Here is a 27,874-nt window from a genome sequence, read left to right on the forward strand (position 1 = left end):
ACGTAAATACAAATTATGCAATTAAACACTAAACATGTAACAAAAATATCCAATATAATATCTTATATATATATATTTATTGATTGAATGCATGGATTTGTTATTTAAAAAAACTAAACTCAAATGTGACCAAAATTGTGAAAAACTAATTATAATTATACAACAATTATAATTTAAAATATAATATAAAAAATCCATTAACGTAAACACATGCTTTGTTTCAAGTATTTCAAAATCCCCAAACTTCCTGTTAATTTCCAGGTTTAAATTAGATCCCGGATTATCAAATTCAATGTGGTCAGATTTATGGACCGCTCTGTATGTTCTCTCCAGGCTCTCATGTAGCAAATTACAACTTTTTTTGCATAGTACTCTTCAATCGCCAAACATCGCGAGAAGTTTTCTCAGTAGCGTGACGTCACATCGCCCAGCACAGGTCAAGATGTCTCTGACGAGGTAAGTTGCGTTGAAAAGATTTTAGGGTTTTAAACTTCCACTTTTGCATTTAAACTCGATTTAATCAATGTTTATATTTGTACCCATCTGATATTTGTCGATATTATCAGCTCTTTATTATCTAAAATATGTGGTTTAACGTGTTCAGGCTTTTCGTGTTGTGCTCTTTTTATCACAGTGGATGCTAAGCGGCTAATGTTAAAGCCACAGGATGAGCAAAAAATAAAAATATTTGCCACAATAAACACCAAATAAAGCAGTGTTTAAAAAAAAAAAAGTTTTTACTTCAAGCTTTTTCCAAGTACTAAAAAAACAACCAAATAAGCATGCAATAGATCAAATAGAAAACAATTACCTGTTTACCTGTTGTCAAACAATTTAAAGCACTTAGAACAAACCTTCAGTAGAAATGTCCCTTACATAATTTTTGTTTTTGTTTTGCCATTTCCAGATTTGCAGAAAGGAACACTAACATGTCAATGTTTTCCTGTGTTAGTCTTGAGAGTCTTGGTCTTACAATATACCCTGCAGCACTGAAAACTCTCTCAGATGAACAGCTTGATGCAGCAATGCACAGATACTTCCTGGCAAGCTCAGATAGTTGAGGTAGTGTTTTCATATGTTTTCCACCAGCAAAAGTGGATCCTCTTCTGCACTGACTTCTGGTATCTGGCTGTACACCAAAAACTCACCATTTAATTTATCACTTGCAGAAAGTATTGCTTGACTTGAGGTAGCACCATCTTTTTCTTTCTTTTGTCCTTGTATGCTGGAAAGAAGCTGCTTAATATCAGTCTTCGATTTTTTTGATGGCCTGCTTTGACTTGACCCTTCTTCATCAGACATAGGAGTAACATCCCTGTGGTCGAGTTTCCTCACCTGATCCAGGAGACTTTGTTTGACTTCATACTTAATTAAAACAAAACTGTCTTTAAAGGGTCATGAAATCCTCTTTCAGCTCAAGTCCATCTCACAACCGTTTTGAAAAATGCAGCTCAATTGGTCGTGGACAGAACAAGGGCCCCTCCTTCCCCTAGTGGGTGGGGTGGGGCAGGGGAGCAACATGCCGGCTCTTACTAAATATCAGGATAAAGTATGACAAATTGTAATTTTGTATAGCTGGCAAAGTTAATGTCTAGCAAAATATGTTGAACGCCATCTGTTTTTTCCTTTTAAGGATCACAACATCGCCTTTTTCAGCACAGTTGAGTTCTCAAAACATTTTCAAAAGATACAGCCATCGGAGTGAGGGAAGAAGGAACACAACTGTCTGATCTAATCACTCAGCATTATTTCACTAATGCAGTTAAAAGCATCAAAGATTCTCACAATTGCTCATCACAGAATGCACAAATAAAGTATACACTGTTTTGTAAGCTCACAATACAGTACACAGAATCACACTGGTCATTTTAGATCTGTAATTTAATGCACAAGTAAATGCCAAGCCATATGTACTCTGTATTAAAAATATGTTTTTTGTTTGTTTTTTTACACTTAAATAACTTTTGAGACTTATTCCTAGACATTGATTCACAAATATAAGTGCTTAGATTGGTTAAAACACATTAAGGATGGATGGATTGACAGGGTTTGTGTGTCTGGGACAATCAATGTAAACCACGTCTCAAATGAGCCCCTGTCAGAGACAGTCCACCTCACCGCATATCTCAAAACACTCATGTTAATAAATGCATGCTGCATGAACATTTAAAAGGTTTTGTCAGTGATTGAAAGACTATCCCTCTGTCAGCAGCATGCGGTGGGGGGTGACTCGCGTTGGTACTATCAACTCTGTCAACTGAAACTAGGCTCTTGAGAGTTTGAAGCGCTGGTCACGTGGTTTAATGAATAATCATGAGACAGCCTGTTCACATAGGATAAGGCCACGCTGTCTCATTAATATTTTTGAGACACTGATGACATGACAATGCACTATAGTACAGGGACACATCACATCGTGTGATATTGACTCGGTTGATTTTAAACCCGGAAGAATAAAATAGCACAAAAAAAATCCCTAAATTAACCACTTTCGTCTTAAAATTAAAAATAATGGATACTTTGTCTTCTATCATGTGTAATATACATATCTGGTAACATCTCAGAAAATGTATTTAGTGTTTCATGACCCTTTAAACCTTGGCTCAAGGTAAATTACAGTGTTCAAAAGAAGCTGCAACTGCATGTCTTCATTACGATGCTTAAGATCTTCAGTTATCTTATCCTTCATCTATTGGGCTAAAGCAGTCACTCTGTTCATGACAATATTCAAATATCTTCCAAATTAATGGCAATACTGAGGACAGTGTGGTATGTTTCTCACCACTAAGTGCATCAGTGAAAGGACTGAGTGGCTCAAGAACTGCTTTCACCGTTCCTAAAACTGTAATATCAGAGTCTTTTGGCATCCGATGCCATTTCTTCTGGTCTTCAGCAAGCACAGCACACACAGCTCCAAAAACGTTCCACCATATCATAATATGAATTCCAACAAGTGGGTTTGTCATATATCAGTTTATGGTCTGGAAGGACAGGTCTTTCTGCTTTTTGGCCAGCTGGCATGAAAGCTTTTGTGATTTGGTGAATGCAGATATTGTTTTTCAAAGCCTTGACAGTGCTGTGGACATCATGTTTATTTTTAATTAATTTATTTATCACACATTATACATTTGCACATATACAGTGAAATTCTTTTTTTCAGAGCGCAGGGTCAGCCATGATACTGGAGCAGATAGTGTCAGGAGCCTTGCTCAAGGGCCCAACAGTGGCATCTTGGCAATGCTGGGGCTTGAACCCCCAACCTTCTGATCAGTAACCCAAAGCCTTAACCGCTGAACCACCACTGCCCCTCTGTTTAATTCAATTGCTTTGTTCACAGCAAGGTGGCGATTGTGCTCAAAACAAGGAATCCACATATAGTCCTGAAAGGCATTCTTGTCTGTGGCATTATCTGTTGTGATGCCTGCTATCTTTGCAATTTCCAACTTCCATTCTTCAATTTTCTCCTCAAAGGCCTCCTTCAAACTCTCAGCAGTGTGATTTGTATTTAGCCCACAACAGCCTAGACACCAGGACTGCAACTCCCAAGATTCAGTTATGTACTGCAGAGTTACAGACATGAAATTGTCTGCAGCTCTACTTGTCCACAGATCAGTTGTACAACTATAGAATGGTTTCTCTCTGAGATGCTGGATTATGATGTCTCTGGTTTCATTATAGATGTGAGGAATCTCGGTGTACATGAAATAATTTCGACTTTGAAGCTGGTACTTGGGTTTGAACTGTTGAAGCATTTGCTGGAATCCACATATTTCAACTGTATAGACAGAAACTTGATCCATACACATGAATTCTGCAGCAGCTCAATTCAGTTTTCTTGCTTCAGCTGAAATTTTGTCATATTTTACTTGCCACTGAAAAGCTTCAGCAACTATTGGCTGTGTATATGCTTGCTGGAGTCTTTCATGTTCAGCATGCTCCTCAGGCTGATGCTGTAAAAAGAAAATGGATATTTCAGAAATAATAATAATAGTAAGGTTATATGCAGTTTTACATCACTGGCCCCAGTTGAAATTTAATTTTTAAATAATACAGTAACTGTGCTTTTATAATACATTTAGATGAGATAATATTCATTAACATGTTTGATTACAAAGTGATGTATAGATTTAATCAAAGAGAAAAAAGCCATACAGTATAATACCAAATTGTCATTATCACGAGATAATTTTGCAAAAAAAAAAAAAAATGTGGAATCTAAAAATTCTTGAAAAAAAGACCATATCTGAAGTTGTGCGTAAACATCAAGCGAACTAAACTCGGAGCAGATGACTGAGGGTGCTTTCACACTAGCACTTTCAGTGAGTACCTGAGTTTGAATGACATCAAAGTTCAGTTTGTTTGGGTGCTGTGAATGCTGTTTTCCGAACTCTAGTGCGCACCTGCGAACCGCACCTGAGTCCACTTGACAAGGTGGTCTGGGGTACGTTCATGTGAAATCTGGTGCGGTTCGCTGCTAATATGAATGCAGTCGTACCAAATCGCAGAAGTGAACCCTTATTGATGATGTATAATTCGTGTCTTTGCTGGCTCTTGATCGCAATTATTATTGTTTAATTAATTTCTCAGACCAGCTTGTGTCCAAATATATCACCTTCAGAGAGCAGCTCACGTTCTTCACTCTCGCATCTGCTGGCTTAGGGCAGACAAACGCTAATATTCTTCACATCATTGCACATTCAATGCATCCATGGCAGACAAAGATAATTGTCATTTTGTGCATGTAAAGTTTTGGTGGTAAATCCAAAGAGATGAATACTTCAATAACACAGCGAAGCTGAGTTATTGCCTAGTTAGAGTGGTAAACAGCTGCCGCTTGTACTCACGTTGATGACATAATCTGACCGCGGTTCGGACCCAAAAAATATGATGTGAACAGAGACCGGCAGGGGGAGTAAATGAACTCTTGTTTAGTCCAAGCAATCGAACCAAGTGTGAACACCCATAGAGATAATTTTTAGCGCTCAAAAATAAAGCAAAATTCTTGCACATTGTTGAAAAGAGTGAAAACTCTTTAAATTGGGGCTTTTTAAAATGTGCTTGTGCTGCACGCACGAGTGGCAAAGCACCATTGAACGTAAATATACTTCCACTACACACAAATTTCAGTTAAATAGGTCATCTAAAATCCTGTGATGTATGAAATTAGTTTACCCCATTGTGTCCTCTCCTTTTGTTTAACCCAGTATTAGGTATTAAAGCAGTACAAAGTTGATAAGGATTTGTGACTGTTAGTTTTAGACGAGCGGATGCTAACCATAAAGTACGTAAACGGTGATGTTCTTGCAATTTAACTCTCGACATAAAACATGATGTGACATTCATAATGCAAATGATAACATGCATTGAAACTCACCTGCTTGAACTCCTCGAATAAATATGGGTGTCTGTTTTTAAGGTGCTTTAATAAGTTTGATATGTTCCCTCCTTTTGTCTGAAATTCGATGGCACCGTTTGCAAATGTTTTTTTTTGTGATCGATGTTCCTTTTGTCATCTGCCTCAAACCCAAAGTATGTCCATATGTGGCTCTTTCCAACTTTCTTGTCGACAAGCTTTGGTGGAGCCCCCGCAGCAGAAGCTACACTGATTGTTGCCATGTCGTCATCTTGTGCTTGTGAGTGTTCGAAATTTCCCGGCTCTGCATGGGTACCGTGTAGAACCGATTCTCTGTACTGCCGGAACTTTGGAAATTCTGGTATTGTAATTATTTTTTATTTTTTTTTGAGTACTGACTTGGTACCGAAATAACGGTACTTTTGACATCACTAGACTGAATGATTCATCACAAATCGATCTGAATCAAAATGAGTAAAAGTCCTTATCCAGTCATCATGGACTACAGGAAAGCTCATGAAAATTCATTGGTCATGAAGTGTGGGAACTTTGATCAAAGACCTACATTTGTGGACACTAACATATGGTCAAATGAAGAAGCTGACAACCGATATTGCTCTCCCCCCCCCCCCATTTTATAGTTTTCTCCCAGCACCCACCCAGCTGTCACAGGACCAGCTGGAGGCAGAGGAGAGGTCCCGATCCACTGCTCTAATCTCCACCTGCAGAGAACCTCCTCCCTATGGCTTCAGGAAATCATGGGTACCACGCTCTCTAGAGGTACAACAACAAAAGCTTCAGTGAGCTACAGCTTCTGTAACTTGCTCTATCAGTGCAGTATACTGTTTTTAAAGGTAAAGTTCACCAGAAATTAGAATTCTGTTATCATTTACTTACCCGTATGGCTTTCTTTCTTCCATTGAACACAGAAGGATATGTTAGGCTTGGGAGAAAGTCATGTGGGTTTGGAACAACATTGGGGTGAGGTACATGAGAGCGGTCTATATTGTGAATATAGCCACGGCTAAACATGACTATTAAATGTTGTTAGCCATAATCCGCAGCGGATTCGCAATACAGCTCTGGAAAAGAGACCACTTAAAAATGATCAGTTTCTCTAGATTTAGGTATGTTTTTGAGTAAAATTAACGTTTTTGTTTTATTCTATAAAGTACTGACAACATTTCTCCCAAATTCCAATTATAAAAATATTGTCATTTAGAGCATTTATTTGCAGAAAATGACAGCTGGTCAAAATAACAAAAAAGATGCAGTGTTATCAGACCTCGAATAATGCAAAGAAAACAAGTTAATATTCATTTATAAACAAAACAATACTAATGTTTTAACTTAGGAAGAGTTCAGTAATCAATATTTGGTGGATTTTCAATCACAGCTTTCATGCGTCTTGGCATGCTCTCTACCAGTCTTTCACATTGCTGTTGGGTGACATTATGCCACTCCTGGCACACAGCTTGGCTTTGTTTGATGGCTTGTGGCCATCCATCTTCCACTTGTTCACATTACAGAGGTTTTCTTGTTCACATTTCAAGAGGTTCAGGTCTGGAGATTGGGCTGGCCATGACAGGGTCTTGATCCAAATGTTTTGTTTATATATGAATATTAACTTGTTTTCTTTGCATTATTCGAGGTCTGAAAACACTGCATCTTTTTTGTTATTTTGACCAGTTGTCTTTTTCTGCAAATAAATGCTCTAAATGACAATATTTTTATTTGGAATTTGGGAGAAATGTTGTCATTATAGAATAAAACAAAAATGCTAATTTTACTCAAACCATACCTAAATCCAGAGAAACTGATAATTTTGCAGTGATCTCTTAATTTTTTCCGGAGCTGTATGTGCTTCCACAGCTTTGGGTGCTTAATAGCTCATATTGAACAGTTTCTACATAATAAAAACATTAAGGACAGAAATAATTATTAAAGCATTCTTGTATTAAAAAAAGTGCAGTAAGTCTCAACCTAGAAGAGACAGTCCCTCACATGCAAACAATTGGTGCTGCACAGCAATATACACAGTGGCTAGGTTAACAGGTGTTTTCTGTTGTTGCTGTTACAGTGTTGTGTATTTTAGCATTGTTCCATTGACTGTCTGTTTTATAAATGGCTTTGTAAATCTTAGTTGATGCAATGTCTTTTTAAAGGACTTTGGAGATGGTGGCGCTTTTCCAGAGATCCATGTGGCTCAGTATCCTCTGGAAATGGGCAGGAAGAAGAGGACTTCCAATGCTCTGGCCGTGCAGGTGGATGCTGAGGGCAAGATCAAATATGATGCCATTGCCAGGCAAGGTCAAAGCAAAGACAAGGTGCCTCATCTTTATGTGCTGTTGAATTTTTCAGAAGATCACAGCTTGGGGCCTGAGCGGTTGTGTTCTTACTCTTTTGTGTTTTTTAACAGGTCATATTTAGTAAATACACAGACATGCTTCCTAAAGAAGTGCTAAATGAGGATGCTCCTGGGCTGCAGAGACCAGATGAAGAGGCAGTGCAAGAGGTGAGAAATGACTAAGGACATTTTTTTTAAAGGGGACATGAAATGCACTTATTTTTTTATATAGTTTCATTATCTTCCCTGAGGTCCACTGATAATGGTAGTAAAGCTTTTTTTTCTTTTTCTTTTTTTCACCAAAACTGTCATAATTTTCCACCCTGTCTCTGACAATCTTTCTGAAAAGCTGGATTTTTGCCTCAGCTCCTCCTTTAAACTTCATTGTAAATGCCCTCTGTTATGATTGGCTAACAGTGTGCAGCCCCTCAAATTCAGCCATTTTTGAAACTCAATCGGAAGAGAATAAACAAGCACCAAATCATTAGAAATGTAAATTTCACGGTTTATGCACAACGCACATCCAACACATTGTATCCGAAAATATTACACTACTCATCTCAAGCACAGTTGTTAACACTCACACCTTGTCTAAACCGGATGCTATAATCAATGATGCTGTCTACCATGGAAGCGTCCGTTGCGGCGCGTCACTCCAACAGTAAACAAACAGGTGTCCTTTTCCATTTTGCACTGGCACTACTACTGCCAACAACACAAAGAAATGTTTCAGAAAGTTTGTGTCGACACGCCCGGTGTAGACAGCTTCAGGCTGTCGCGTCAACGGACGCGCCTGGTGTAGACAGCGTGTCAGCATCATAAACAATCATGACATTTGAAATATTAATAAATGGTACTGTTTACTTAGGTTTTTGATCGGGTCCATTAGTGTTTTTAACTGCCCCCATATCCTTCAGTGACTATTCCTTGGCAAAGACTCATTTTATGACTGCTTCACAAGACACACACATCCAGTTTATCATCCTGCACTGAGGTGTACATCACCGGAAACAAATCAAAACAGTCAAAGACGTTCATCTAGTGCATGTTTACATACACAACAATTAAAAATAGCGCTTATAGGTGAAAGAACAGTTTGTTGAGCAGTTTAAGCAACAAAACAACAGGAGCCACAGCAGCTGATGAAATGCATCTTTTCTTCAGAGTTAAAACTTGGCAATGTGTCTTTTAAAAGCATGCCAGAGAGATGACAACAGTCAAATATGTCTGTGTAGTACATGTTTGTATACAAAAATAATTCGAAATAGTTCAGATGGGTCCCCTTTCGTGTTCAGGAGTAGTTAGGCCACAGACAGTAGGCCTTTTGCCCTTCACTCTATCTCTGTTTATGAGCCAAGTGAGCACCAGTGGGCGAGGCCATGGGTGTGATGATTTTAAAATAGCCATTGATGTTGTTGCTGTAGAGGTCATCTTGAATTAATGAGTACCCCAAGTGATGTAGGGAAGTCGCGGAAGTAGAGAATGGGGTGTTTTGGCAGCTTGGTTTCAATAAATGCTATTATTGCATTGGAGATTAAGTTTTGAGTTCTGGAATTTACAGTATGTTTTTGTAGTAGATTGACCTTATGTCAAAATGTTAAGGAAAATTTGATTCCTCATGACATGACCCTTTAAATGTCGATATTCGGAAGAGTCTCAGACCAAAAACTCAGAAATGCGTGTTGTTTTTGTTGGCTGGTGTAAGACTAAACATTTTTTTAAAGTGTTTGTACTATTTTGTGCTCAAATTAATCCAAAAATAAACCTCATTGCTCTAACTGGAAAAATCTATAACTTGTTCTGAACTATATGGCTGTAAATTCAAATGAAGTCAAGCCTGCTTGAAATCAGTTTCTTGTTTCCTCCTACTGTAGCTTACAGAAAAGACCAGAGCAGCTCTGGAGAAACAGGTGTCACAGAAAATTGCAGCTGCCATGCCTGTGCGTGCTGCAGACAAACAGGCCCCAGCGCAATACATTCGGTAAGAGCAGTTTCACTGTATGATGCCCTTAAAGGGTTAATTTATTATCTGTATCATTTACTCACCCTCATCTAATTTGTTACTTCTATGACTTCCTTCTGTGGAAGACAAGGATTTTAACATCAACACCCTTGATTTTTAACATCTCTAACATTCGTTGTGTATATAAATCTCATAAAATGTCCTATTTCTTAAAGGTACACACCCTCCCAGCAAGGACTTGCGTTTAACTCCGGAGCCAAACAGAGGGTCATCCGTATGGTGGAAATGCAGAAAGATCCCATGGAACCCCCACGCTTCAAGTATGTCATCTTATTCTCAGCACTGAATATAACAAACCACATCAGAGTGGAAATCACAGAGAAAATGAACTCTTAATGTTTGTTTGTCTTTTCTAATAGAATCAATAAGAAGATCCCCCGTGGACCTCCATCGCCTCCTGCTCCTGTCATGCACTCTCCAAGCAGAAAAGTGGGAGTCTGAATTCAGTCAACTATCTATCTGAACTTTTGCTTTGTTTACTCTTAGAATCCAATGAAATCTTTTGAAGACCATATTCTGTGAACATCTCAACTAACTTCAAAGCCTCTGTTTTTTCCCCCCTCTCTTTTCAGATGACCGTGAAAGAACAGCAGGAGTGGAAGATTCCTCCCTGTATTTCCAACTGGAAGAACGCAAAGGTAAAACTAAGATCTCTTCCTTTCACTCCAAGAATTCTTCAGTTATTGAGCTGTTTATTGTTCTGGTCTAAAATACCGGCAGTGAATACAACCATGCTGCTTTCTCACACTTCTCATCTCTGCATCTCAGGGTTACACCATCCCACTGGACAAGCGTTTGGCGGCTGACGGACGAGGCCTGCAGACCGTTCACATCAATGAGAACTTTGCCAAGCTGGCTGAGGCTCTGTACATCGCAGACAGAAAGGTATACTGCTAATTGCTGCAACTCTAAACACTCTAAATCCCACATTGCTAAGCTGGATGTTTACTGAGTTTTAAAAAACATATAACATAAAATCAAAATTGACCCAGTTTTCTTTATGCGTATTGCTTGTCTTAATGTGCACATTATTCCAAAGGAAAAAAAAAGTTTGTCTTAATCTGTCAAAATTGAGGGTGAACCACAGCCTCCACGTCCAAGTCATTAAGCCTTTAACTCCTGCCCTATAATAATTTTTTCATGTTTACTTTAAATACTAAATAAATCCTAAAGACTGTATCAACACTTGTTTCAATGGTTTTGAAATGAAGTCTAGAATCTTCATTTAGAATAAAATAGAATGTTGATCTCAGGTCAGCATTCTCCTCAAAACAATACTCAATAGTTTATTAATTCTAAAGATGAACAAAATAACAAAGTATTCATTTATTCAATTATATCAAAATTGACTATTTGGTAGGTTGTCTGAATGACTAGCCCATATTAACAGCGTATCAGTGATGCGTAACAAGCTTTGAAATGTGATGTCCTGTGTGTATAGCTGGTGTTGATGTTGATTTTGTGATATGTACAGGCCAGAGAGGCTGTGGAGATGAGAGCTCAAGTGGAAAAGAAGATGGCCCAGAAGGAGAAGGAAAAGAAAGAGGAAAAATTGAGAGAGTTGGCTAAGATGGCCCGAGACAGGAGAGCTGGAATCAAAGCTCATGGTGACAAAGGTACAAATGAATGCTGTTGTGAACACATTAAGCCTGGGCGATATGCAAGAAGTTATGTTCACGATATTTTTATAAAAATATATCATGATATCTGATTACACCATCAACCCCACTGCCGAGGGTGTAACAGGGCTCGACATTAAGCTGCATTGTGATGTGCTTGTCCTTTGAACAAGAAAATTAATCATTCACTTTTCCGAGTAAAGGTTACTTGTCCGGAAAGAAAAAGGACATGGATTGGTTACATGCTTAATTAGTAACATATTAAAAAACTTGTAATTTTTTATTAGTTGTGTTTCCTAAAATAACGACATATGCCCAATCAACTCGATTCTCTGGGACAGAAATGTAAACTGCGCTGGGTAGGGGAGGAGGTTATTGTCAAATGGTAGTTATGTTACGCACGGTGGCCAAATAAAGAAAAGCCTCCATCGCCATCATTTACACCAGAGGTGTTAACACTTCTATGGAATGAGATCTACTTTTTCATCATGTTAATGCAGCAAGATCTACCATGCACAATAAATAAACAAAAAAAGAAACATCCTCTCACTTTCAACTGCTTTTATTTTCAGCAAACTTAACATGTGTAAATATTTGTATGAACAAAAAGACTAAACAACAACGACATAAACTGAACATGTTTCACAGACGTGTGACTAACGGAAATGGAATAATGTGTCCCTGAACAAAGGGGGGGTCAAAATCAAAAGTAACAGTCAGTATCTGGTGTGGCCACCAGCTGCATTAAGTACGGCAGTGCATCTCCTCCTCATGGACTGCACCAGATTTGCAAGTTCTTGCTGTGAGATGTTACCCCACTCTTCCACCAAGGCACATGCAAGTTCACGGACATTCTGGGGGGAATGGCCCAAGCCCCCACCCTCCGATCCAACAAGTCCCAGACGTGCTCAATGGGATTGAGATCCGGATTCTTCGCTGGCCATGGCAGAACACTGACTTTCCTGTCTTGCAGGAAATCACGCACAAAAAGAGCAGTATGGCTGGTGGCAATGTCATGCTGGAGGGTCATGTCAGGATGAGCCTGCAGGAAGGGTACCACATGAGGGAGGAGGATGTCTTCCCTGTAACGCACTGGGTTGAGATTGCCTGCAGTGACAACAAGCTCAGTCCGATGCTGTGACACACTGCCCCAGACCATGACGGACCCTCCACATCCAAATCAATCCCGCTCCAGAGTTCAGGCCTCGGTGTAACGCTCATTCCTTCGATAAACGCGAGTCTGACCATCACCCCTGGTGAGACAAAACCGTGACTAGTCAGTGAAGAGCACTTTTTGCCAGTCCTATCTGGTCCAGCGAAGGTGGGTTTGTGCCCATAGGCGACGTTGTTGCCGGTGATGTCTGGTAAGGACCTGCCTTACAACAGGCCTACAAGCCCCCAGTCCAGCCTCTCTCAGCCTATTGCGGACAGTCTGAGCACTGATGGAGGGATTGTGTGTTCCTGGTGTAACTCGGGCAGTTGTTGTTGCCATCCTGTACCTGTCCTGCAGGTGTGATATTCGGATGTACCGATCCTGTGCAGGTGTTGATACATGTGGTCTACCACTGCGAGGATGATCAGCTGTCCTTCCTGTCTCCCTGTAGCGCTGTCTTAGGCGTCTCACAGTACGGACATTGCAGTTTATTGCCCTGGCCACATCTGCAGTCCTTATAGCCTACATGCAGCATGCCTAAGGCACATTCATGCAGATGAGCAGGGACCCTGGGCATCTTTCTTTTGGTGTTTTTCAGAGTCAGTAGAAATTGTCGTTCAACAATTAATTTGAACGACACAGACAGCAGCAGGTCTCTTAGGTTATATTTTCAAGTCCTACATTTTCATACACATCCGCTTTTCCCCTAATGTTTACGTTCACTTTAGACATTACTCTCTGTATATACATGAATATCTCTCCAAGACAGGCATTTTTGCAGAATTTTGAAATGTATTTGACCGTTTAGTGTTAGTCATGTTAACTAGAGCGTTCTCAGTGCACACATTGATATAAAGCGCGCCGCACACACACAAGCCGCCTGTCAGTCAAAAAGCGTTAAGCTATTACTAGATCGCTAGCAAATGATAAAATAGCAGAATAAGAATATAAACTTTGTTATAAGTGACACAGGCCTATGCTATATTACAAATACAGTTGAAGTCAGAAGTTTACATACACTTAGGTTGAAGTCATTAAAAATCATTTTTTAACCACTCCACAGATTTCATATTAGCAAACTATAGTTTTGGCAAGTCATTTAGGACATCTACTTTGTGCATGACACGAGAAATTTTTCCAACAATTGCTTACAGACAGATTGTTTCACTTTTAATTGGCTATATCACAATTCCAGTGGGTCAGAAGTTTACATACAGAAGTTAAGCAGCTTGGAAAACTCCAGAAAATGTCAAGCCTTTAGACAGTTAGCTTCTGATAGGAGGTGTACTGAATTGGAGATGTACCTGTGGATGTATTTTAAGGCCTACCTTCAAACTCCATGCCACTTTGCTTGACATAATGGGAAAATCAATAGAAATCAGCCAAGACCTCAGAAAAAAAAAAAAAAAAACTGTGGACCTCCACAAGTCTGGATCATCCTTGGGAGCAATTTCCAAATGCCTGAAGGTACCGTGTTCATCTGTACAAACAATAGTACTCAAGTAAAAACACCATGAGACCATGCAGCCATCATACCGCTCAGGAAGGAGACGTATTCTGTCTCCTAGAGATGAACGTAGTTTGGTGCGAAAAGAGCAAATCAGTCCCAGAACAACAGCAAAGGACCTTGTAAAGATGCTGGAGAAAACAGGTAGACAAATATCTATATCCACAGGAAAACGAGTCCTGTGTTGACATAACCTGAAAGGCTGCTCTGCAATGAAGAAGCCACTGCTCCAAAACTGCCATAAAAAAACCAGACTACAGTTTGCAAGTGCACATGGGGACAAAGATCTTACTATTTGGAAAAATGTCCTCCGGTCTGATGAAACAAAAATTGAACTGTTTGGCCTTAATGACCATTGTTATGTTTGGAGGAAAAAGGGTGAGGCTTGCAAGCCAAAGAGCACCATCCCAACTGTGAAGCATGGGGGGGTGGCAGCATCATGTTGTGGGGGTGCTTTGCTGCAGGAGGGACTGGTGAACTTCACAAAATAGATGGCATCATGAGGAAGGAAAATTCTATGGATATAGCAACATCTCAAGACATCAGCCAGGAAGTTAAAGCTTGGTCGCGAATGGACAGTGACCCTAAGCATACCTCCAAAGTTGTGGCAAAATGGCATAAGGACAACAAAGTCAAGGTATTGGTGTGGCCATCACAAAGGCCTGACCTCAACCCGATAGAAAATGTATGGGCAGAACTGAAAAAGCATGTGCGAGCAAGGAGGCCTACACTACAAACCTGACTCAGTTACACCAGTTCTGTTTGGAGGAATGGGCCAAAATTCCAGCAACTTATTGTGAGAAGCTTGTGGAAGGCTATCCAAAACATATGACCCAAGTTAAACAATTTAAAAGCAATGCTACCAAATACTAACAAAGTGTATGTAAACTTCTGACCCACTGGGAATGTGATGAAAGAAATAAAAGCTGAAATAAATCATTCTCTCTACTATTATTCTGACATTTCACATTCTTAAAAAAAGTAGTGATCCTAACTGACCTAAGACAGGGAATGTTTTATACGAATAAATGTCAGGAATTGTGAAAAACTGAGTTTAAATATATCTGGCTACGGTGTGTAAACTTCTGACTTCAAATATATAGCCAGTTATGTTTTTGTTATTTACCTTTTAATCAGGCTTCTTGTCTGGTAGGGCTAGTAACGTTTTTCACTTGCCCTTTTAAAAATCCACTTGTCGCAGACAAGTGTTAATGTTGAGCCCTGTGTAATATTTTTGCCTTACTGATTATGCTTTAAAAATGAAATGAATTTATTGACTCACAAAAAACTTAAACCAAAGATATTTCCAAATTCAAATTGCACTTCAAATGAAGCAGAAAAGCAATTTAAAATAATGAAGTGGTCAAAAAATTAGTATTAACCACCTCTCATTTGCTGTCACACAAATATTGGTCTACAACAGCAGGTGGAAAATTACTTATACAAATTAAAATCTAAAGAAAATCAAACTATTCCGTGGAAATAAAGCGAACTTAACTCCGAGCACCTCCTGAGAATGTCTTTAGTCATTTGCAGCATTCTCATAAACAACACTATTCTTGCAAACTGTTTTCAGATGACTGAAATAGAGAAAGAGTGAGAACTCTTTACATGTGCGTGTTCTACAAGGCATGCTTGCGATGCACACCTCTGAACAAACAGGGCATCAGAGACGTGCATCAATGGCTTTTCTGTTGTCTGTTCTTAAATATAATAAATTGTTTCTTCAAGCTTGTCTAACAGCATTTTTTGTCATGTGCCACTCCGAGATGTCTGGCAGGTCGCCCACCACAGTGGTGGGTAGATGAGCAAAAATATCCGCCACTGTGCATGAAATAGGCAACCCGCGTTTGGAGGGCCATGATTCGCGGGTGCTACTTTTTAAAATATATTTTGTGACTTCCTAGCTCCATGGTTTTGTCATTTCTCTATACTGTCAAACATTGTCTGTCAGTGAGTGTTGATATCGGCATTGGGATATTTGTTAGATATCGTCAATATCTGATTACATCGTCCTATCGCCCTGCCCTAGAATGCATACGTTTATTGTTTTAAGTAGTAGTTCATTCAAAAATTAAAATTGGCATTTAGTCACCCTCATATTGTTCCAAACATTATTAAGGATAAGAGGGGTCACTCATATACATGAGTTGGATTTTCTTTTCTGAGTGAACTACTACTTTAGCAAAACAAATTACCAGAGGCAAAGTTTCTAGATAATTTGTTTTTATAACCATGTGCCAAAAATAATAAATGTGTGGGTGAGGAAGGCTCTTGATTGTAAGAATGAATGGGTTTGTTAAAGCCAAGTCCATGCTTCAAGATGATCGTTGTCCTGCACACAATTAAATACTTGCTATACTACACAATTCTAGCAGACTAGGTGCATCACTGAAGCTACATTCCAGAAATTATCTCTCAAATTCTTACACATAGCAACATAATATTATTCTTGACAACATGTTAACAAACTACATGGAGGAAGGGTTTGTGGTCGATTTGCACTAACTTGCACAGAAAGTGAAAAATTGTTGCGTGTCACAAACATGGGGAAAATGTGTGACGGGCATGCGCTGTCATCTGGTACTTGTCACAGATCTCTCAGCGAATACAAACCCCAAAGGAGACTAGCTTCATTCTTGTAGTGTGGGCTTGGCTTAAGTCAAAAACACAGGTCATGCGTGACCCTCGTGTGGGGTCAGCAGTGTGCTCTCACAACCATCAGCGAGACCACTATGTGTGACATCATGACTTTTTTCTCAGGTGGAGAAGAGACAGAGGTCAGCGAGCGTGATGAGATCCGTAACGAGAGGAGGAAAGCGAGGCAGCATGACAGGAACATCTCCAGAGCTGCGCCTGATAAGAGGTACATGCATTTTTTTTACATCCTCCCCCTGAATCATTGATGGGCCTCTATGTTAGAGCTCCACTTTAACATACATGATTTAGTGTTCGTTTCTCTCTTTTGATTTCAAATAAGTTTGTTTTTACATGAAGTGCCTTTTAGTGGAATTAAAATGCTTTTAATCTCTAGTTGTAATCCTTTGAATTTGAGGATTTTCCACAAAAGATGTTGGTGTGAGTATTCCCCGAGCTCCGCCATCAGTTCAATGTTTCAGGCGTGTGTAATGTAGCGTGATGCGTCTACCTGTCTGTATGAGATATTAATGTGCATTTAGCTGATGTCAGGGTGATTTTGGTCCTTTTAGGTCAAAGCTGCAGAGAGATCAGGACAGAGACATAAGTGAGGCCATTGCTCTGGGCCAGCCGAACCCCCGTACTTCCAGTGAGGCTCAGTATGACCAGAGACTCTTTAATCAGAGCAAGGTAACCAGTCCTTAAACTTTGCAGTTAGAAGACCAATACATTCGAAACATTATGTAAGATTATGGTATGATTTTGCCTTTTTGTGTGCTTTAAATGGATAGTCCACCCAAAATAAATTGTCATCTGCGGCTTTCTTCCGTGGAATCGTTCCGCTGACGAAACATTGAAGAAAAAAAGAAAATCTTCCCAAGAAATTTCATTAGACCAACTTAAGAAATCATGAGTTGTGGTACATTAGACTTACACAGCTTAATAGTCAAAAATCTGTCATCACTGTAAATAATGTAGTGCATATTTTTTGAAGTTGAAAAACAGCATAATCTTTCATCACAAAATGATAACTTCCTCTACCTATAAAAAAGAAAATTTCTATAGTGAATTTAATTTTTAGTTGCTCAGTTCTGAAATATGTTATCAGCTAGAAATGGGAAAATTCTCTCATCATTTGCTCACTCTCATGCCATGTAAGATTTGTATGATTTACTTCAGCAGAACACAAAGACAGGGTTCCCACGCTTCCTGGAAAACCTGAAATATTGCAGTGCAGTTTTCCAGTCATGGGAAAGTCATGGAAAATTAGAAAAATATCTAAATGTCCTGGAAAATAATTATTTGTCTTGGAAAATATTTCTGTAGAATAAACGGTTTGACTGTGTTGCTAGCAAGGTTACATGTATAAAAACATGGTAACGATCTGGACTCTGAATAGGAGTCAAATACACACATTCATATTGTTTTGTCTCTGACGGCGGCTGCACAATGTGAAACAACATCAACGTTTAAGGGCGCTTACACCCTCGTGATTGATTACAGCAGCAGCCAATTGTGTGCTTTGCAATCACGGTCCAACCGAGGCAGATTGCTTGATTGGTTACAGCTACAGCAGCGCGTACACAGTGAGAAGTGGCACTCGTGAAACTTTGTGCATGTACCGACCGACTGAATGAGAGGGTCATGTTTTTTGTTTACTTCAGCATCGGAATGTGAGTCTACCTTTTTTATCATGGAGAGAAAAGGGCGGAGGAGCTATTAATATGTAAAAGTACTGATGTTTATACATGTTGAGGGGCTTTCACCTGACTAGCGTCAGCGCTGCCGAATACATTGAAGTCTATGAAGTGCAACCTCGGCTCCAACTTCACACCAAAGTGTTTTTCATTCAAGTGTGATAATTAAACTTAAAGTCCCTGATTTAATAAAAAAATCTGCAAGTGATGCGCGCTTCAAAATGAATGTGTAGAGACGCCGCTCGTACACTGAAAACACTTCAAGATCATCACGTGCAGTCTTGTGTGTGAAATGACAGAGACAGAGAGCACTCTGAAGTGCGCAGCACATACAAACTGTGTATTTATTTAATTGAATCACAGCTTTACGGGGATTAATAATCACACTGGGCCATGGAGCAAACTGCTTATCTGGAGGTGAGAGACTACCATCAAAAACACACAGAAACGCCAAAATAAAAGCTAAATTTAAATGGATGCATGTGTTTTTGCTTAAATATTACACTTGTTGGGCGCATAAAATGTCCTGGAAATTTGTGCCTTGTAAAGAGTGGGAACCCTGAAAGAATTTTAGAAGAATACAGTACATTCATTAAGTATTCAGACCCCTTAATTTTTTCACATTTTGTTATGTTACAGCCTTATGCTAAAATGCTAAAAATTATTGATTTTAACATCAGTCTACACTCCATACCCCATAATGACAAAGCAAAAACCAGATTTTTGATAACTTTGCAAATTTATTAAAAAGAAAAAACTGAAATTTCACATTGACATAAGTATTTAGACCCTTAAATTAGTACTTAGATGAAGCACCTTTGGCAGCAATTACAGCCTCGAGTCTTTTTGGGTATGATGCGACAAGCTTTGCACACCTGGATTTGGGGATTTTCTGCCATTCTTCTCTGCAGATCCTCTCAAGTTCTGTCAGGTTGGATGAGGACCATCGGTGGACAGCCATTTTCAGGACTCTGGCTGGGCCACTCACAGAGTTGTCCTTAAGCCACTCTTGCGATGTCTTGGCTGTGTGCTTGGGGTCATTGACCTGTTGGAAGATAAGCCTTCGGCCCAGTCTGAGGTCCTGAGTGCTCTGAACCAGGTTTTCATTAAGGATATCTCTGTATTTTGCTGCTTTCCTTCAACCCTGACCAGTCCCCCAGTCCCTGCCGTTGAAAAACACCCCCACAGCGTGATGCTACCACCACCGTTGGGATGGTATTGTGCAGGTGATGAGCGGTGCCTGGTTTCTTCCAGACATGACGCAGTTCAATCTTCTTTTCATCAGACCAAAGAATCTTGTTTCTTACAGTCTGAGACTCATTTAGGTGCTTTTTTGCAAATTCCAAGCGGGTTTTCATGTCTTGTACTGAGGAGAGGCTTCCGTCTGGCTACTCTGCCATAAAGCCCAGATCGTTGGAGTGTTGCAGTTTCTTCTGCAAGTTTATCCCATCTCCACACATGATCTCTGGAGCTCAATCAGAGTGAATCGGGTTCTTGGCCACCTCTCTTACCAAGGCCCTTCTCCCCCGATTGCTCAGTTTGGCCAGGCGGCCAGCTTTAGGAAGAGTTCTGGTTGTTCCAAACTTTCATTTAAGAATTATGGAGGCTACTGTGCTCTTGGGAACCTTCAATGCAGCTGAAATTTTTTTTGTAGCCTTCCCCAGATCTGTGCCTCAACACAATCCTGTCTCTAAGCTCTGCTGGCAGTTCCTTTGACATTATGGCTTGGTTTTTGTTCTGATATGCATTTTCAGCTGTGAGACCTTATACAGACAGGTGCGTGCCTTTCCAAATCATGCCCAATCAATAGAATTTGCCACAGGTGGATTCCAGTCAAAGTGTAGAAACATCTCAAAGATGATCCAGAGAAATGGGATGCACCTGAGCTAAATTTCAGTGTCATAGAAAAGGGTCTGAATACTTATGTCAATGTGATATTTCAGATTTATCTTTTTAATAAATTTGCAAAGTTATCAAAAATCTGGTTTTTGCTTTGTTGTTATATGGTATGGATTGTAGATTGATGTGAAAAAAATAATAATTTAAAGCATTTTAGCATAAGGCTGCAACATAACAAAATTTGAATAAAATGAAGGGGTCTGAATACTTTCTGAAGTATTATATTATACATTAGTACAGTGAAAAAGGAGTTATATTTTGGTCTGTTCTCACCCAAAACCAACTGGATTGCTTCAGAAGACATTGATTAAACCACTGGAGTCTTATGGATTACCTTTATGTTGACTTTATCTCCTTTTTGGAGCTTCAAAGGCCTGGCCACCATTCACATGCATTGTGTGGACCTACAGAGCTGATATATTCTTCTACAATTCTTAATTTGTAATCTGCAGAAGAAAGTCATACACATCTGGGATGGCATGAGGGTGAGTAATTTGATGAGAAACATTATGAACTATCCCTTTCAGTTGTGGGGAACACTGCAGTAAGAAGCACTTAATGCAGCGCTGCGCAGACCGATAAGTGCTGGACTTAAAGCAGTGCATGTTGGTTAGAAATTTTGTCCTACTTGAACCGGCGCCACTGCCACGTCATTATGTATGCCATCAAATTACTGCAAGAGTGATTCGAAAGTAGCCGGCTGGCGCAGCCGCTGCAGTTGCCCTAGAGGAGCTGCACAAGCTCTGATGACAACACAGCTTATTCACGATTGGCCAGACTCAAAACATGACAATGGTTGCACGCGTTTCATGGGCTGCTTTCGCAATTGTATACTTCTCATACTACTCTTAATACTACTGCTATGTCAGTCTATGGCAGAAATAGTAGTATATTAGTATGCCATTATTATGGTGTTTATTCTGACACCTCCAGTTTGGCGAAAACTCTTTTAATCATTTTAAATTTATGAATAAACAATGCCGACTCCTTTATTGGTATTAAAATAATACAGGCTTTTATTGGACTTCTTGTACACACAGCAGATACTGTATTAAGCAGCACAACCTTTTCAAATGAACAATGTTTCTGGTTATTTTATGTAAAATTCAAACATCTGAATTCCACTTCATCTGCAATAAAGAAAGCAAACATTGTGCAATCTTCCGTGACTGGTGTGGGTTCAGCAGACGTTGAGAAGTGCAAAGTGTCTGGCTTGACAGCTCTCTTTTCAACTCCTCCCCCAACTGCAACTGGCATATCTTGGTGATCGTAAAATGGAGATGCAGTTCAAGTCAAAAACCTATTGTCTTTGTGTGTTTTGCAGGGAATGGACAGTGGTTTCGCAGGCGGCGAGGATGAGACATATAATGTGTATGATCAGCCATTTAGAGGCGGTAGAGACATGGCACAAAGTATTTACAGGCCTAGTAAGAATGCTGATAAGGACATGTACGGAGATGACTTGGACACACTCATGCAGAGCAGCAGGTATGAAGACACCTGAACAGAACATTTGAAAATGTTTTCAATTGAAATCATATACCTGAAAAAATATTAAATCAAAATGGAAGTTTTGTGCTTTTAGTCCACAGCTTTGAAGCCATCTATGTGCTAGTGTACTCTTACAAGTTGACAAAATTAACCTTTATCAGATATACGCAGTTAAAATTTATAGAATTGTTAACTCATTTTGCACCACACTAGCTTTTTGTCCAATCAAATGCTCTTGAGAATGAGAATGCCCTTCATCCTAAGTACAGAGCTATGACAAAATTAAAGCTTACTGGCTAAAAAAAGGTGACAAGCCCTTTGATATTTTCAGCCCAAACTTCCTGTTACAGTAAGAGATGTCAACAAAGGAAGGAAAACTGTGCTCATCAAGCGATTTCATGGGGTCTTTTTGAAATTTTGAATACCATACTGGTTAAGATGCAGTGGGGATCATTGCAATCCCATGATCAACTTGCATGACTCAAAGGCCCTATTGATGGTTTAAATTATTAAAATGTGAGTTGCAGGGATGGGACCATATACTGGGTTTCAATATATCGCAAATCAAAAAAATTAAGAACCATAACAATGCAAAACTCGATATTTCGAATTTGAAATTTGCTACATTGTTTTCCGTCCATGTTCACATTTTTCTACACCGTTTACAGGGTTTGCACAAGGTCCTTGAAGTGCTTTATGTGCTTGAATTTAGCTCTTTTATTTAAGTACTGAAACACCTAGAAAATCGCCTTTTTTGATGTTGTAAAGTGCTTGATATAAACGGACCATTTCTTCTGTGTAATGTCATTTAATATCATTTCTGTTCTTTACAGTCAGATTAAGTCAAAAGCAATATAAATTTTAATCACAATACTGATGCGCTTAAAAGAACTAGACTTCTCTGTGGTTAATAAATGATTGATTCAATCAGTTCTGTCCCTAATGATATTTTACTTGTATCTTTTGATGTCTAATCCTTGTACACATGTATACCACATAAGGAAGGCATTGAGTCCATGACTCCTTTTTTTATTTTTATCAAAACGTAATGTTGATTCAGCTCCCTCAAATGAGTGTATTAACATCTTAACTGAAGTTGTCTCTCAATTATTTTATTTTTCAGAATGATTTCTTTATCCAACAAAGGGGTGTGGCTATGGGGAGTGCATTTGCACCCTCTTTTGCGAACTTATATATGGTTCTTTTTGAAGAAGAGTTAATCTATTCACAGCATGATTTTAGTGCTAATGTGTTGATTTGGAAGAGATATTTGGATGATTGCTTCTGTCTTTTTAAGGGAAGTGTTGTACAACTAAACTCTTTCCACCAATACTTAAATATCAGCTCTGATTTATTTTTATTTTACCATGGATTTTGATCTGTACCAAATCAGTTTTCTTGATTTATGGATTGTAAAAGATGGAAATTGGCTTCATACAGACCTTTTTAGGAAACCTACAACCCGTAATACATTACTTGGAGCTAATTCTTACCATCCATTACCTTTAAAGAATAGTCTTCCATATAGTCAATTTTGTCAGATAAAAAGAATATGTAGTAGACCAGAAGATTTTAATAGGAATTTGAATGGTATGAAGAAATGTTTTTCAGTAAAACTGCAAAACTAAAGCTGTGATTTACTTAATAACGTGTCCTTGCAGTAAATCATATGTGGGAAAAAGCAGGGAAATAAACCACGTATTGCAGAAAATCGTAGTACTATAAGATGTAAAAATACAAATGACCCATTAGCAGCACATTTTATAGAACATAATCATCCAGTTGCATCATTACGTTATATAGGAACTGAGAAGGTGTCACTACCAAGAAGAGGTGGGGATTTGGATCAACTCTTACTAAAACGAGAAGCCTTTGGGATACACTGATTGAAAACTTTGGTGCCGCATGGTTTGAATGTTGGTTTTGAATTGAATTGTTTGTTTTTTTGTTTTTTTTTTATAAATGAGGAAAGGAAATCTATTTTGTACACATCCTAAATTGAAGGTTGGGAGTTCTCTAAAACAATTTGTGGTTGTGTGTGTGTGTATATATATATATATATATATATATATATATATATATATATATATATATATATATCTGAGTGTATGTATATATGTATATACTGTGTGTGTGTGTGTGTGTGCAAATATATATACGTACACACACTGGCGGCCAATTGTCTGGAATAATGTTTATAATGATGTTTTTATAATGAGTATTGATTTTGCTGTTACGGAAGGAAATTGGTACTTTAATTCATCAAAGTGGCATTCAGCTGATCACAAAGTATAGTCAGGACATTACTGATGTAAAAAACAGCACCATCACTATTTGAAAAAAGTCATTTTTGATCAAATCTAGACAGGCCCCATTTCCGGCAGCCATCACTCCAACACCTTATCCTTGAGTAATCATGCTAAATTGGTAATTTGGTATTAGAAAATCACTTGCCATTATATCAAACACAGCTGAAAGATATTTGGTTCATTAAATGAAGCTTAACATTGTCTTTGTTTTTGAGTTGCCACAGTATGCAGTAGACTGGCATGTCTTAAGGTCAATATTAGGTCTAAAATGGCAAAATAGAAACCGCTTTCTCTAGAAACTCGTCGGTCAATCTGAAAAAAAAACTGAAGATTTCATACAAAGGTGTACACTACAGTCTTCAAAGACAAAGGACAACTGGCTCTAACAAGGACAGAAAGAGATGTGGAAGGCCAGATGAACAACTTAACAAGAGGATAAGTACATCAGAGTCTCTAGATTGAGAAATAGACGCCTCACATGTCCTCAGCTGACAGCTTCATTGAATTCTACCCGGTCAACACCAGTTTCATGTACAACAGTAAAGAGAAGACTCAGGGGTGCAGGCCTTATGGGAATAATTGCAAAGAAAAAGCCACTTTTGAAACAGAAAAACAAAAAGAAAAGGTTAGAGTGGGCAAAGAAACACAGACATTGGACAACAGATAATTGGAAAAGAGTGTTATGGATCTTAATCCCATTGAGCTTTTATGGGATCAGCTAGACTGCAAGGTGCGTGAGAAGCGCCCAACAAGACAGCCACATCTGTGGTAAGTGCTACAGGAAGCGTGGGGTGAAATAGAATGCCAAGGATCTGCAAAGCTGTCATTGCTGCACATGGAGGATTTTTTGATGAGAACTCTTTGAAGTAGTTTGAGTTCTGAACATTTTTTTCAAATGGTAGTAGTAATTTTTCATGTTACTAATGTTGTGACTATACATTGTGATCAGTTGAATGCCACTTTGGTGAATAAAAGTACCAATTTCTTTCCATAAGAGCAAAATCTGTACATTATTCCAAACTTTTGGCCACCAGTGTATATACACAGTTGAAATCAGAAGTGTACATACACTTAGGTTGAATTCATTAAAACTCATTTTTTTAACCTCTCCACAGATTTAATATTGGCAAACTATAGTTTTGGCAAGTCGTTTAGGATATCTACTTGGTGCATGACACAAGTAATTTTTCCAACAATTGTTTATAGACAGATTTTCATTTTTAATTGACCATTTCACAATTCCAGTGGGTCAGCAGTTTACATACACTAAATTAACTGTGCCTTTAAGCAGCTTGGATAATTCCAGAAAATTATGTCAAGCCTTTTGACAGTTAGCCAATTAGCTTCTGATAGGAGGTGTACTGAATTGGAGGCGTACCTGAGGATGTATTTTAAGGCCTACCTTCAAACTCGGTGCCTCTTTGCTAGACATCATGGGAAAATCAAAAGAAATCAGCTAAGACCTCAGAAAAAAATTTGTGGACCTCCACAAGTCTGGTTCATCCTTGGGAGTAATTTCCAAATGCCTGAAGTTACCACGTTCATCTGTGCAAACTATAGTATGCAAGTATAATCACCGTGGGACCACGCAGCCATCATACCGCTCAGGAAGGAGACGCCTTCTGTCTCCTAGAGATTAACGTAGTTTGATGCGAAAAGTGCAAATCAATCCCAGAACAACAGCAAAGGACCTTGTAAAGATGCTGGAGAAAACAGGTAGACAAATATCTATATCCACAGTAAAACGAGTCCTATATCGACATAACCTGAAAGGCTGCTAATCAAGCAAGAAGCCACTGCTCCAAAACTGCCATAAAAAAAAGACAGACTACAGTTTGCAAGTGCACATGGGGACAAAGATCTTAGTTTATGGAGAAATGTCCTCTGGTCTGATGAAACAAAAGTGGAACTGTTTGGCCATAATGACCATCGTTATGTTTGGAGGAAAAAGGGTGAGGTGTAAGCCGAAGAACACCATCCCAACCGTGAAGTGTGGGGGTTGCAGCATCATGCTGTGGGGGTGCTTTGCTGCAGGAGGGACTGGTGCACTTCATAAAATAAATAGCGTCATGCGGAAGGAAAATTATGTGGATATATTGAAGCAACATCTTAAGACATCAGCCAGGAAGTTAAAGCTTGGTCGCAAATGGGTCTGACCCCCACAACATGATGCTGCCACTCCCATGCTTCATGGTTGGGATGGTGTTCTTCGGCTTGTAAGCCTCACCCTTTTGGCTGATTTCTTTTGAATTTCCCATGATGTCAAGCAAAGAGGCACTGAGTTTGAAGGTAGGCCTTAAAATACATCCATGGGTACACTTCCAATTGACTCCAATTAGCCTATCAGAAGCTAAATCTGTGGAGTGGTTAAAAAGAGTTTTAATGACTTCAACCTAAGTGTATGTAAACTTCTGACTTCAACTGTATATATACTGGTAATAAAATAAATTTGTAAGAGTGTGTGCAGTTATATATTTTTCTTTTGAAAGTTTTTGTCCTAACTTGCACCTCCAACCTTAATTTGCTCAAGTGACTCTCTAAAATAATAAATGAACACCTGTGTGAATCTTAAAGGGACAGTAACATTTTTGGGCTTGTTATACAAATTAATGTGTAAAAAAAGTAAATGTCAGTACTTTTAAATTGTACACATTATTTCAAACATAAACAGCTCATATTGTTACAATTTCATGAAATTATAACTGATAGATTGTAGATTTTTTATTTATTTATTTTTATCAAAATTTAATAATCATGACAAATTATAATATATATATATATATATATAAATATATACACATACACACACACACACACACACACTTTCACATACTTTTTCAGGATAGATTGTTCCGTTTTACTGCTTGTTCTGGACCTGATCAGCCTGAATGTAGCCCATTACATTTGAAGGCTATTTGTTTGCGATCTTTTCTTTTAGTGAAAGGTATATGAGAAACTCTAACTATTTCAACTTTGAGCATTTATATTGTGTATTAAAGAACTTCTAATGTGCATTTTGTGTAAACATTTAAAAAAAAAATTATTCTGCCATACTTTGTCATGTAAGAGTTATAATATCGAATCGAGATATTGAATTGTGAACCTTATACCGAACTGAATCATGACAACCATATCGTCCCATCCCTAGTGAGTAGGGTCACCACAGCAGCACATTGGAATATTTTGCTCTTCAAAGGCAAAATGCAGTAACCACACGTTTTGTCAATATTGTTATGACTGGAACTGTTTGACTGTGATCTGTCCTGTGACAGATGGGTTTGGCTCAACTGTACTCTAATTCAAATAAAAAAAATGTATCAACATTTGGCTGGACAAGCAAAAACATTTGATACTATTTTACTCAGTTTCAGTTTTGTAGTTACTGCTTTTTGGCTTTGTCTAAACACTTCACATCTCTCTCCAGGTTTGTTCCTGATCGTGAATTCTCAGGTGCTGATCACGGGCCGCGCCGGGACGGGCCTGTGATGTTTGAGGAGGATCCTTTCGGTCTGGACAAGTTCTTGGAGGAGGCCAAACAGCACGGAGGCTCCAAAAGGGCATCCACTAGTGGGCGCTCTAAGGACTATGACCACGAGAAGAAGCGCAGGAAGGAGTGAGGAACATTTCCTGCGTCCACAGTTGCAGGGTCAAAGCCCAACCCTTTTTTATTGTAAAATGATTGCTAAAAGTTATCTGGTATATCTTTTTATAATTATTTTCTCCCTTTTAAGTCTAGTTGTTTAGCATTTTCCTTCAATCGTGCTTTCTTTGATAACTCTCAAAGTGTCAAGCTTGAACTTTTGTGCGGTAAAGTCACCTAATAAATTTCTTGGATTACA

The 27,874-nt window shown here is 38.8% G+C and overlaps 1 protein-coding gene across 4 annotated transcripts; it reads left to right on the forward strand.

Moving 5' to 3' along the window:
- The first annotated feature begins 411 nt into the window (after positions 1-411).
- LOC127415819 (SNW domain-containing protein 1-like) lies at positions 412-27,874 on the forward strand. 4 transcript variants are annotated; one of them, XM_051654792.1, is made up of 16 exons: positions 412-456; positions 908-1,549; positions 1,634-5,633; positions 5,995-6,133; positions 7,519-7,680; positions 7,773-7,868; positions 9,575-9,681; positions 9,879-9,983; positions 10,083-10,152; positions 10,296-10,361; positions 10,492-10,608; positions 11,198-11,339; positions 16,766-16,868; positions 17,212-17,329; positions 21,560-21,723; positions 27,460-27,874. In XM_051654792.1, exons 3-16 carry the CDS (start codon positions 5,479-5,481, stop codon positions 27,650-27,652), a joined length of 1,737 nt encoding a protein of 578 aa, XP_051510752.1. In that variant the 5' UTR covers positions 412-456; positions 908-1,549; positions 1,634-5,478; the 3' UTR covers positions 27,653-27,874. The 4 variants fall into 4 exon arrangements, with proteins under 4 accessions (XP_051510752.1, XP_051510751.1, XP_051510754.1 ...); XM_051654791.1 differs by having other exon boundaries at positions 908-5,633; XM_051654794.1 differs by lacking the exon at positions 1,634-5,633 and having other exon boundaries at positions 908-1,062.

Source organism: Myxocyprinus asiaticus, chromosome 25 (genome assembly GCF_019703515.2).
Source record: "Myxocyprinus asiaticus isolate MX2 ecotype Aquarium Trade chromosome 25, UBuf_Myxa_2, whole genome shotgun sequence".
NCBI lineage: Eukaryota > Metazoa > Chordata > Actinopteri > Cypriniformes > Catostomidae > Myxocyprinus > Myxocyprinus asiaticus.

Bases quoted from the DNA above. Each gene is read 5' to 3' on its own strand.
- LOC127415819 (XM_051654791.1), top strand. From the start codon at position 5,479: ATGTTTTTTTTTGTGATCGATGTTCCTTTTGTCATCTGCCTCAAACCC. The intron at 11,340-16,765 runs GTACAAATGAAT...CTTTTTTCTCAG, and splicing joins CAAAGCTCATGGTGACAAAG to GTGGAGAAGAGACAGAGGTC. The intron at 21,724-27,459 runs GTATGAAGACAC...ATCTCTCTCCAG, and splicing joins ACACTCATGCAGAGCAGCAG to GTTTGTTCCTGATCGTGAAT.